Raw genomic sequence first — 13,017 nt, 5'->3', positions numbered from 1 at the left:
GCAAAAAAAATAGCTTAGTATTTATGTCCTGTTTGTCACTTTTTTATTTTATTTTTCTTAATAAGAAAAGATTTAAGGTTTAAGATTTTTTAATTCATTCTGCAAAACACAAAGCTGAAATAAAAGCTTTTTTCTTTCATTTCTAATAAGTATGTAATGACATACATGCAGGGGCTACACTTAAAAATAAAATTCAAATTTCAATACTCAAAATTAAAGGATGATTTAAAATTAAATATCTCTCTTCGATCTTTATTTTAAGTCCATTTCTATGGTTTTTGCTTACTATTGCGATTCTTTGCTACACCACTACAAAGATTGGATTCGGAACTGAGCCCAAGCTGAAACAAGATGGACATCTCATACAAGTTTTGATAGCAGAAATAAAAAAAATATAAATATGAAAAAAATATTTAATAATAAATGTAATAAAGGACAATGGGGGTAAATAGATGGCAATAACAAGTCCAAAAACTATCGAATATCAGGATTTTTACTTATTCCATTTTCACATATGCTTATATTCACCAAGACCATCCAGGACCAAACATTGGGGTGGCTCCCTTCAACGCAAGATAGAGGTGTATATAAATCTAGGGAAATTAGGCCCAAAACAGAGAGGAAGTATAAGGGAAATCTGCGCCCTTATAAAGCCAGAAAGGTTTGTTGAATGTGTATACAAGATACTTTTTCAAATAAGCTATGAAGAACGATTTCTTATCCCCCCCCCAAAAAAAAAAAACTTAATTTATGTGTTTTCTCAAAGTGAGAAACTTACTTTACGCATGCCCTATAACTTTTCGCATTTGCAATTCTTCTTCCAGGAGAACTTCATTGAACTTCTTAGGGAGCTAAAAGCAGCTTTTGCCCCCTACGGTCTACTTCTGACGGCAGCGGTTTCTCCTGGGGAACAGGTCATTGATGAAGCTTACGATATTCCTATAGTATCAGAGTAAGTTATCCTCGTTTTGTAAATAATACGGACATTAGTTCCTCTAGTTCCTCTAGTATGAATAATTGAGGCTGTGTTTTCACGTTTAGCTTCACTCTTCCCCTCCCTTCATTTATATTCATCTCTCTTGTTTTATATATGTTTCTCTACTCATTCTTTGTTCGCTTATCCTTTCACTCAGATTACTTTTTTTCTTAGAAAAATATCCAATAAGTCTAGCATTAAACCTCCTCTGTTTTATTGATGCTGTTTCAACACCTGATTAACTTTGCTTTCTTTATTAGTTAAACGCAGTAACAAAATGAAGCATCTAAGGATTTATTCAATGTCAATGCTCTTATGACTAAATCAAGCTGCTGCACTTCGATCTTTTAAGCTCAATTTTGTTTTTGCTAGTGTGAGCGACTACCCGGCTCCCAGATTACCGGTCCAGTTTTGCAAAAAAGCACCAAAGTTACGCGTAGTGTAAGTGACTACCCGGTTCCTAGAATACCAGTACAGTTCGGCAAAAACACAAAATTTATGTGTACTTTTAATAGAAATCGTTTGTTAATCCAAGTCCACCTTCAGAAGTTTTAAGCTCAACGTTGTTTTTCCTTGTGTGAGTGACTACCCGGATCCCAGAATACCGGTCCAATTTTGCAAAAAAAAGACCACCAAACTTATGCGTAGTGTTGGCGACTACCCAGTTTCCAGAATAACTGTCCAGTTTTGCAAAAAATATTAAACTTATGCGTGCTTTTAATAGAAATTATGTGCTAATACAAGTCCATCTTCAGAACTTTTTGATCACACTTGGTTTCTACGCAACAATATTTTTAAGCTGGTTTGCCACACAATTATAGTGCTAAGGACTGACATGACATTTAATTGTCTAGGAAAGCATTCAAAACATTAATCAAGCTTAATTTTTAAATCTAATCATAATTTTTAGAGCGTTTTTAATTGTTTGTAATGATTTCTGGACCTTTCAGTGTAAGACAAGGAATATCGTACACAAAAAAAAAAATCTAAAAATCGCCGTAAAAACAATTTTAAAGCTTGGTATTATTCATGGAAGATGCCACAAATGGTCTTATAAATAATGATAATGAAGCTAAAGAGAGTGTTTTCATGTAATTAATCCCCATTTCACAATCAAAAGGTCATCTCTCTTTTAATTCCTTACCGAAAACAAGACAAAAAACGCATTCCGAACAATATGAACATCGTACGGTCAATGTATACATATGATCTGCTATCTGACATTCTCAAATAAGTTGACAAGTAAACAACGGTTTTCTTCTTATCAATAAAATACTTCATGTTTTTTTATAAATTGAAATAAACCGGTGTGTTTACTGTGTTCTCTAAAATTTGTAAAGAGACAGATAAATACAATCAGTGGGATAACCATCTTCTATCTGTCCCTTTGAAGGACCAATAATACCACCCTACAATAACTGTAATTTTAATTTTTATTATTGGCTTTATCAGTATTTTTGTGATAAAAACATTTTAGATTGATTTTGACATTTAAAACTTGATCTTATAGGCTTTAATTGACATTTAAACATATATGGTCAGCTAATAATCCCGTGAAAAATAGCCCCTGTGATAAAAACATTGTGATAAAATGTTTTTCTGATAAAAACATTTTAGATTGATTCTGACATTTAAAACTTGACCTTATAGGCTTTAATTGACATTTAAACATATACGGTCACCTAATAATCCCGTGAAAAATAGCCCCTGTGATAAAAACATTGTGATAAAATGTTTTTCTGATAAAAACATTTTAAATTGATTTTGAAATTTAAAACTTGACCTTATAGGCTTTAATTGACATTTAAACATATATGGTCACCTAATAATCCCGTGGAAAATAGCCCCTGTGATAAAAACATTGTGATAAAATGTTTTTCTGATAAAAACATTTTTGATTGATTTTGACATTTAAAACTTGACCTTATAGGCTTTAATTGACATTTAAACATATATGGTCACCTAATAATCCCGTGAAAAATAGCCCCTGTGATAAAAACATTGTGATAAAATGTTTTTCTGATAAAAACATTTTAGATTAATCTTGACATTTAAAACTTGACCTTATAGGGTTTAATTGACATTTAAACATATATGGTCACCTAATAATCCCGTGAAAAATAGCCCCTGTGATAAAAACATTGTGATAAAATGTTTTTCTGATAAAAACATTTTAGATTGATTTCGACATTTAAAACTTGACCTTATAGGCTTTAATTGACATTTAAACATATATGGTCAGCTAATAATCCCGTGAAAAATAGCCCCTGTGATAAAAACATTGTGATAAAATGTTTTTCTGATAAAAACATTTTAGATTGATTCTGACATTTAAAACTTGACCTTATAGGCTTTAATTGACATTTAAACATATATGGTCACCTGATAATCCCGTGAAAAATAGCCCCTGTGATAAAAACATTGTGATAAAATGTTTTTCTGATAAAAACATTTTAGATTGATTTCGACATTTAAAACTTGACCTTATAGGCTTTAATTGACATTTAAACATATATGGTCACCTAATAATCCCGTGAAAAATAGCCCCTGTGATAAAAACATTGTGATAAAATGTTTTTCTGATAAAAACATTTTTGATTGATTTTGACATTTAAAACTTGACCTTATAGGCTTTAATTGACATTTAAACATATATGGTCACCTAATAATCCCGTGAAAAATAGCCCCTGTGATAAAAACATTGTGATAAAATGTTTTTCTGATAAAAACATTTTAGATTAATCTTGACATTTAAAACTTGACCTTATAGGGTTTAATTGACATTTAAACATATATGGTCACCTAATAATCCCGTGAAAAATAGCCCCTGTGATAAAAATATTGTGATAAAATGTTTTTCTGATAAAAACATTTTAGATTGATTTTGACATTTAAAACTTGACCTTATAGGCTTTAATTGACATTTAAACATATATGGTCACCTAATAATCCCGTGAAAAATAGCCCCTGTGATAAAAACATTGTGATAAAATGTTTTTCTGATGAAAACATTTTAGATTGATTTTGACATTTAAAACTTGATCTTATAGGCTTTAATTGACATTTAAACATATATGGTCACCTAATAATCTCGTGAAAAATAGCCCCTGTGATAAAAACATTGTGATAAAATGTTTTTCTTATAAAAACATTTTAGATTAATCTTGACATTTAAAACTTGACCTTATAGGGTTTAATTGACATTTAAACATATATGGTCACCTAATAATCCCGTGAAAAATAGCCCCTGTGATAAAAACATTGTGATAAAATGTTTTTCTGATAAAAACATTTTAGATTGATTTTGACATTTAAAACTTGACCTTATAGGCTTTAATTGACATTTAAACATATATGGTCACCTAATAATCCCGTGAAAAATAGCCCCTGTGATAAAAACATTGTGATAAAATGTTTTTCTGATAAAAACATTTTAGATTGATTTTGACATTTAAAACTTGACCTTATAGGCTTTAATTGACATTTAAACATATATGGTCACCTAATAATCCCGTGAAAAATAGCCCCTGTGATAAAAACATTGTGATAAAATGTTTTTCTGATAAAAACATTTTAGATTGATTTTGACATTTAAAACTTGACCTTATAGGCTTTAATGGACATTTAAACATATATGGTCACCTAATAATCCCGTGAAAAATAGCCCCTGTGATAAAAACATTGTGATAAAATGTTTTTCTGATAAAAACATTTTAGATTAATCTTGACATTTAAAACTTGACCTTATAGGCTTTAATTGACATTTAAACATATATGGTCACCTAATAATCCCGTGAAAAATAGCCCCTGTGATAAAAACATTGTGATAAAATGTTTTTCTGATAAAAACATTTTAGATTGATTTTGACATTTAAAACTTGACCTTATAGGCTTTAATTGACATTTAAACATATATGGTCACCTAATAATCCCGTGAAAAATAGCCCCTGTGATAAAAACATTGTGATAAAATGTTTTTCTGATAAAAACATTTTAGATTGATTTTGACATTTAAAACTTGACCTTATAGGCTTTAATGGACATTTAAACATATATGGTCACCTAATAATCCCGTGAAAAATAGCCCCTGTGATAAAAACATTGTGATAAAATGTTTTTCTGATAAAAACATTTTAGATTAATCTTGACATTTAAAACTTGACCTTATAGGGTTTAATTGACATTTAAACATATATGGTCACCTAATAATCCGGTGAAAAGCTACTTTGTCAGCTGTTTGCATTTCTTTAAGGTGATTCTCTACTTCAAACCAGAGAGGAATGTAACTCTTTCATTCATAGTATTAACCAATAAGATAAATAGCTTGAATTTATAGTAAATGTGCTAGTGAGAAGGGCAAACTCCAGAAAGGCAAAAGTTCATAGATTACCCCCGGGCATTGAGTACACATCTGCAACTCTCTGTTAAACAGTTAAAACCATAAAAAATCGGCCTAGTGAGCAAAATCCTAGTTCGGTTCCATTTCATTACATGTCTATAGAAGCCCCTATAGACTCTAAGTCTGATTTCATCGTGACACCCACTCACTGACAGGTTTCTTCTTTTGTCCACCACTTCCATTCTTTTAAGAAAGCAGAGACTGGCAATTCAGGTATTCCTTGTAAATAGCAAAGTTAGCTCTGTGTATAAAGAGGCCAAACTATCTAAGACACCTCTTTTCGATAGCATTGGAGACAAGTGGTTGATCCTGAAGTCTTCTTCTGGCTACATCTTTGGATGTCTGGTCTGATAAACGAGGACCTAATATGTGTATTGCAGACAACTTTGCACGAAACTATTTCGGTCATGCACTTAAAGCTAACAATGACTAGGTTTCACGACCATAGATTCAGCTGAACCATTCGACTGTAAACTCAAACCTAACTAATACAAAATATCCCTCCATGTCTAATACATCTTTAAAGTAGGCAGAACATTAACCATAGGGACAAAAGATGACAATTAACTTCTTCAGATAATTCACCATGGTTATTGTCAACCGATTCCAGGTATTTGAAGGGCTGCTCGTCTTGAATCATCTTTCTGTAAAGTAGAGCTGGATGTCAATCATTTTGCACGTAGACACTGATTTACTCTTCAATGGCTAATCAGGGTTGCCACCCCTTATGATTTATCACTATTTCTAGTGATTTTGTTCGAGCTACTGATTCATAGTGATTTTGTTAAAAACTGGATATGTTTCTTAAATATAGTGACTTTTCACGATGTACAGTGCCAATTCTTGATCCAATCGAATAAATCATACAGGAAGCTAATTAATAAAAAAACACAAAGGAGTCATTCACTAGAGTTCCTAATATGTTCCAGATTAGCATTAATGAAAATATACCGCCTTTGAAACTTCCAATTTCCCACCATACATCCATACTAGATATAGGCTAATTAATAGGCCAATCGAAGGTGCTCTAGAAGTGACATCAGAGAATATTTTTAGACAGTGCAAAGAGAGATAGATAATAGGAAATTCGAAGATTAAAATTAAAACCACAGTTGTAATTTTGGGAGAAACATGGGCCCCGTCTTGGATGTCTGTGTTCGATATATTGTTCAAGTGCAGGAAGTATAAGGTTGTTATTCAATAAAAAAAATAATAATTAAATTGTCACCTTTTGATGTATGCAACTACATTCTTAATATAACTAAGTCTGATGGTCTGATCAATGCAGTCTATACCCGGGCTGAAACTAGCTTTATCTGATCTACTTCGGGATGAATTGATGATGGAATAATTAAAGAAGCGTACAATTTTCTTTACTTGGAAAGCGTGGTGGCTATGAATTGAGTTTCTTGGGAAATATACGAAGTGTGACAGTATTAACAAAAAAAAATTGTTTTTCAAACAAATGCAAATATTATCTTGTATTTTCTGAATAATAATATTTAGATAAGACGATTGCAATTATCGAATAGTAACATTTGTTGCGCTCAGAAAAGCTCCCCGTTAAGCACTAATAATACTTTAGCTTAAATATTGGGAGACTAGGGTTTTTGTTGGCTCCCCTCAATACAAAATGATTTAGTTCATTCTGGTTTATGATCGATCTTTAATATCATTTGAAAAACTAATTTTTTTATTATCAAGTATTATTCAAAGCTTGCAGTTTAAGCTATTGAAACTTGAGCTATATTTCCCAGGTCCAAAATTAAAAATTCCGTGAAATGTCCATAGCTCTATTAACCGAAATTTGCTCGGAATCGGCATTAGTTTGAAGGTCAATATTCACCAGTAGATCGTATTCAGTTTAATTAAACCATTAATCATACCTGACAACACCAGATGATAAATGAAATTTTTCTTGATACAAAACAGTCAGAGTCAGTAATCATGGTATAATCTGTGGTTTCAAGTACAGAGTAATTAAATCTGAGGTGACGATCTTTGAGCAGAAGCTTTCCTGTTATCGCAGGAGCCCGTGTTTTCGAACTAACAGGAGTCCATTCAATCTGCCAGAACCCACACATATTGTCCATCAAGATTGTCCATCATACGATGTAGCTTTATAGTTTATGGGATGGTATAAGTCGTATTGCTATATGAGAGGAAATATTTAAGTTTGCTCCACTCCCCCTCTCTAAAAAACGTATTCTTGTAAGATAATATGCAATAAAATTTTTGGGAAAATATACCTGGTATATATATTCTGAAACTTCAGGTGTTTTCGTTTTACTTCAATGTCTTAGCTTACATGTAATCACTTTCATCATAATATGCAATAAAATTTTTGGAAAATATTCAGAATATATATTCTGAAACTTCAGGTGTTTTCGTTTTACTTCAATGTCTTAGCTTACACGTAATCACTTTCATCATTCCAGTGTTAGGACTATTATATAATTGAAATAGCAGTATTTTCAGAAAACTGTTGATCTTGTTAATTTCACACAGTATTTTTTTAATATTTGAAATTGCGATAAATAGTAAATTTTTATTACATGTGAGAAGGCATTAGATGTGAATTTCTGACTAAATAGCTTAAGATCCTCTCCATATACAAAACTTTCATAATGTAATGTACCATTGAAGTTTTCTAGCATATAAATTTGAGGACTTCCTGGTTCATTTTTTAACTCCATTTCTGTGGCTATATTTAATCAAAATTGCAGACTATTGGATATAATCAACCTCATGACTTACGATTACCATGGTGCTTGGGAACAATGGACTGGTCATAATGCACCACTCTTCGCTCATCCTCTTGATGATGGCAACGTCACCAATTTCAATGTGGTTAGTATAATGAATTAAATAATTTATGAAGGAGTCGATCTTAAGCTCCACTATTTTATAATCTTAAAAATACTTGAAGAAATTTAGTATACGCTTATTAATTATAATAAAATGACTGACCGCATTTAATGACTAAATTGATGGAACAAAAATTGTCAATTGCAATTAGAACTTGAAATAAAAACTAAAAATCGAAAACTAACTCTAGAACCAAAACAGTCTTCTTTTTAAGGCTTAGAACATGTTAAACATTTATTGTATATGGTATATTAATGGTATATTATTGTTAAATAATTATGTTCAATCTACCAGTTTTTTTCTTCTTTTTTTGTCATCTTCGAAACACCAAGGAGAGTAAAAACAAAATCTGAGGTTTGAATCAAATTCAGAGAAATTTTCACAATTACTTACATCTTAAATTATTATGTAATATTCTAGAATTGAATTTGAATGAGAATTTTTTTCGATCACAGTTATGCTAATCTTCCTATTCTTCCAAACTCTTTACAACTGTGAAAAAACACCCTTGGCTTTGGTCATTCTATTTTTAACATCTTTGCTACATCTACTGTCTGTACAGTTAATACTACTTAGGTAAGTTAATGCTGTCATCTTGATCGATATTCTGGTTACCAAAGATAATATTTTCATATTCACTTATTCTCAGCCTTAGCCCCTTATTCTTCTAAGATTAATTTTAAAATCTATTCTTGCAACCTGAACTTGCAAAGACTCTAAAAGCTCATTCTTCTTGCTAACACTCACATATAGGATGTTTAAATCGTTAAGAGAGTTTTACTTCCCTGTTTAATTCCATGTTCTCCCGTTTTTGTTGTGCTTCTTAATGCAAAGTCCGTCAAAATGATCCATATAGACTGTAACAGATTGCAATCCTGCTTGACTTAATATGAAATTAGCTACTATCCTCATTTCCTACCTTAACAGCAGCAATGTTATTCCCATGCATAGCCCTAATAAATTTAATGTGCTTGTCTTGCCTACAGTACAAGGATAAAACCTTCACTACAGCTCATCTATCAGCTGAATCAGACGCTTGCACATAATCTATAAAACTGACAATTTTTGATGACCCTTGTGCTTCTCATTTATCAAACAGTTCGTGATAACGAACTGTAGTAAGGAGCGACCCGGCTCAATAGTAAAAGAAACTCTAAAAAACGGATACATAAAAAAAATTGGATTTTTATGCTAATTTTAAATATATAAGTTTCATTAAATTTGGTCTTTGTCATCAAAAGTTACGGGCCTGAGAAAATTTGCCTTATTTTGGAAAATAGGGGGAAACACCCCCAAAAAATCATAGAATGTGCTATGTGGGAGGATCTTTCCTTGGAAAGATCCGTAGGATTTTCTAGCATTATTATAAAAAAACAATGAAAAAATAAATATGAAAAAGTTTTTTCAACTGAAAGTAAGGAGCAGCATTAAAACTTAAAACGAACAGAGATTATTACGCATATGAGGGGTTCATATCCTCCTAAATACCTCGCTCTTTACGCTAAAGTATTTTTAGTAATTTCAACTATTTATTTTGCGGCCTTTTTGATTCAGGGTCATTCTTAAAGAGTTGAGACAAAATTTAAGCTTTGTTGTAAAGAGTGAGGTATTAATGAAGGGAAAAACCCCTCATATACATAATAAAAATATAAGAATATAAAAGTTCGTTACGTAAGTTAATTCTTAAGTTTCGTATATTTTTACTAATAAAAACGTTCGTTAAAAATTAAAAGTTCTAGTTGCCTTTTCAAGTAACCAAAAAATTGGAGGGCAACTAGGCCTCCTTCCCCATCCCTTTTTTCTCAAAATCGTCTGATCAAAACTAACAGAAAGCCATTTAGCCAAAAAAAGGATTAATATGGAAATTTAATTTTAATAATTTATGTGCGGAGAGCCAAAATCAAACATGCATTAATTCAAAAACGTTCAGAAATTAAATAAAAAAAAAACAGTTTTTTTTTTAACTGAAAGTAACGAGTGACATTAAAACTTAAAACGAGCAGAAATTACTCCGTGTATGAAAGGGGCTGTTCCCTTCTCAACGCCCCGCTCTTTACCTTAAAGTTTTTTTACTGTTTAATAAAGTAGAATTGAGAGAAAGAGTCAAACTTTAGCGTAAAGAGCGGGGCGTTGAGAAGGGAACAGCCCCTTTCATACACGGAGTAATTTCTGTTCGTTTTAATCTTTGATGTCACTCCTTGCTTTCAGTTAAAAAAAAAACTAGTTTCTTTCTTATTTAATTAATCTAAAAGTGGAAGTTCTGTCGACACATCCTCAACCCTTCCCATAAACACGCTGTCCCCCTCTTAAAACTTTATCTACAGTATCTCAAAGTGTGAAAACTATTATCATACTAAGTATTTTGCTACCTATAGAAACCATGCTAACGCCTTTATAGTTATCACACTTTCTCTTATAACCTTTTTTTATGGAGGAGTTCAATTACAGTCTTCCTAAAATTCTAGGTGCTTTTCTTTTTCAAAAATAATATTCATAACCTCCAGTAACTTATTTATAACCTCAAATCCACCATATTTAAAATATTAATTTACGACACTATCAGCATCTGCGGCCTTATTATTTTTTTATCTTTTTAGTACTGTCCCTAATTCTTCCTCAAAAAATAATTCTTCGTTCCCATCCAAGGTGTCACGAACTTTTTCATTTTTTTTTTTTTAATATCTTTTTATGTTTCTCTGTCAAGGAACATTCTGAAAAAGCACAATTTATTTTAATTCACAGTATGTCTGATAAGACCTACTAAGTCTGTTAATAGGAGTTATCGATTATATATGTCCGTAAAATATACTTGTAAACAAATTGAAAAGATTGATTTACTGGGAATCTTAAATCATCTAGAGGTGCAACAAGCCCTTCTTATTAAATTAAAATATAAAAAAAAAAAATCCGATTTAAACTTCTACATTTTCAAAACTAAAGGGCAAATAATTTCTCTTATAATTAGTACTTAGATTTTCAACAATAATGTAAATTGGATACCTATTTGTATTTGTAAATAATTGTTTCCATTTCTAAATCCAACCTACCATCATGTTAAATGAGGGAATTTGTCAATAATAAAGTATGAACATATTCAGAATTTTGTGTGAAAGGCGGCTAAATTACGTCTTTACCGTTATTTAAAACCGTTTTTTAAGCATACAAGAATAGTAATTACATAGATTTTATATAGTATACCAATTACAGATAGTAATTAAAACTTTTGAAAATTGATGCCATCGCTTCAGTTCACGGCCTGGAATGGCTCATTTTCACATTCATTCAAAATTCATTCAAGGATCTGTTTTTTCGACACGTCAGTGGAGCTTCCCATGTTGATCTTTGCTTGTGTTCGTAACAAGTTAGGACTTAGCTTAGTCTGGCGTTGAATCAGGCCTAAGGTCAATTTCGTACCGACTCAGTACACACATTGGACTCAGCTTGGGCTTAAAACAAAAGAGCAATTAGCTAATTTTTCCACTATTCCTGTCAAGACTTACCTAATTTTAGTGTCGAGTCAGGAACCAACTCCTGTTAGCTCTGAGTCATGACTAATTTTCCCGTCAGGATAGTTTTTTTGCCGGGTCAGGAGCCAACTCTTGTTAGTTCTGGGTCATGACTTTGGGTTTTGCACTGAGTCAATCTGTGACTTGCTTTTGCCCTGATAGTAATTCATGCTCAATTTCAGTTTAAACAGGGTAAAACATGCACATCTTCCTGCAAAATTATGAAGACTGAGAATGAGGGGATATGATATACTAGGAGGTGTCAAGGACCAATTTGTACCTTTAATCATGCATATGGGAATTAATTGAAACATTTCTATTTTGAAATGATTTCAGTCCTAGAGAGACCATTTCTGGCCCTAATAGAGGGTACAAGAGCTTTCATTTCCGATCAAATAAGTACCAATCTAGTGTTCTATGACCGGCCTTTTGGTACGAGGCCAAGGGGGAGGATACACGAGAGACACCTTATTATTCTCCAAGTTAATGATAGTGCGTTGGCTCTGATTTGAAACTATAAAAGTATTTAGTGCTTTATAATTTAGACATTATTATTTTTATTCTAATAGTAAGTAATTCTTTAAGAACTTTACACTCAATCATTGGATAAGCAATGGCGCTCCACCCTCAAAAATTCATCTTGGTATGCCATTTTATGGTCGCGGTTTTATGCTGGACGATCCTCTGGAAAATGGACCTTATGCCCCAGCCAGTGAGCCCCTTGAACCTGGCCCATATTCAAGAACAGAAGGATTCTGGGGATACAACGAAATATGTGAAAAACAAACAACTGAAACTGGATGGACAGTGGTTAGGAACGAATACTATAAGGCTCCATACACTTTTAAAGATCGCTACTGGATCGGTTATGATGATTACGATTCACTCACAGAAAAGGTAAGCTATCAATTCAATATTTACATTACCAGTTTCCATAGACTGGTTTTTAATTACTTGTTGTTAAAAATGAACAGAGATAGAGATGGTATCTATCTTAATCAGAGACCCTCAATGGCGAGTTTTCTATTTTAATTTTTTTTCAAGCTGTTTTTAGCGTGTTCTGATGTTCCAGGCACACAAAGGGCGCATTACAGTTCAAAAGCTACTAAACCACTTTACTCATAAAGTTAGTAAAGATTTAGGCATCGCCATGATAAAAACTTATCCAAACTTATTATTTATACCAAAGAAACTTATCCACAGGATCACACAGTTTGGGCACTATGGAAGGCCACTTTGGGCCATGCCATACAGCTAATAGTAGTGTC

At 32.1% G+C, this 13,017-nt stretch overlaps 1 protein-coding gene across 2 annotated transcripts in view; it reads left to right on the top strand.

Moving 5' to 3' along the window:
- The window catches only part of LOC136038241 (acidic mammalian chitinase-like), a 47,788-nt gene that overhangs the window by 24,008 nt on the left and 10,763 nt on the right, over window positions 1-13,017 (top strand). For both annotated transcript variants that reach the window (XM_065721347.1, XM_065721348.1), the window contains exons 5-7: window positions 825-952; window positions 8,102-8,225; window positions 12,335-12,646. In XM_065721347.1, coding sequence (XP_065577419.1) covers window positions 825-952; window positions 8,102-8,225; window positions 12,335-12,646 — 564 coding nt within the window. The remainder of the gene's footprint in view (window positions 1-824; window positions 953-8,101; window positions 8,226-12,334; window positions 12,647-13,017) is intronic.

Source organism: Artemia franciscana, chromosome 17 (genome assembly GCF_032884065.1).
Source record: "Artemia franciscana chromosome 17, ASM3288406v1, whole genome shotgun sequence".
In the NCBI taxonomy this organism is placed as follows: Eukaryota; Metazoa; Arthropoda; class Branchiopoda; order Anostraca; family Artemiidae; genus Artemia; species Artemia franciscana.
The sequence above is the reverse complement of the archived record's forward strand: the minus strand, read 5'-3'. Positions and strand labels throughout refer to the sequence as shown.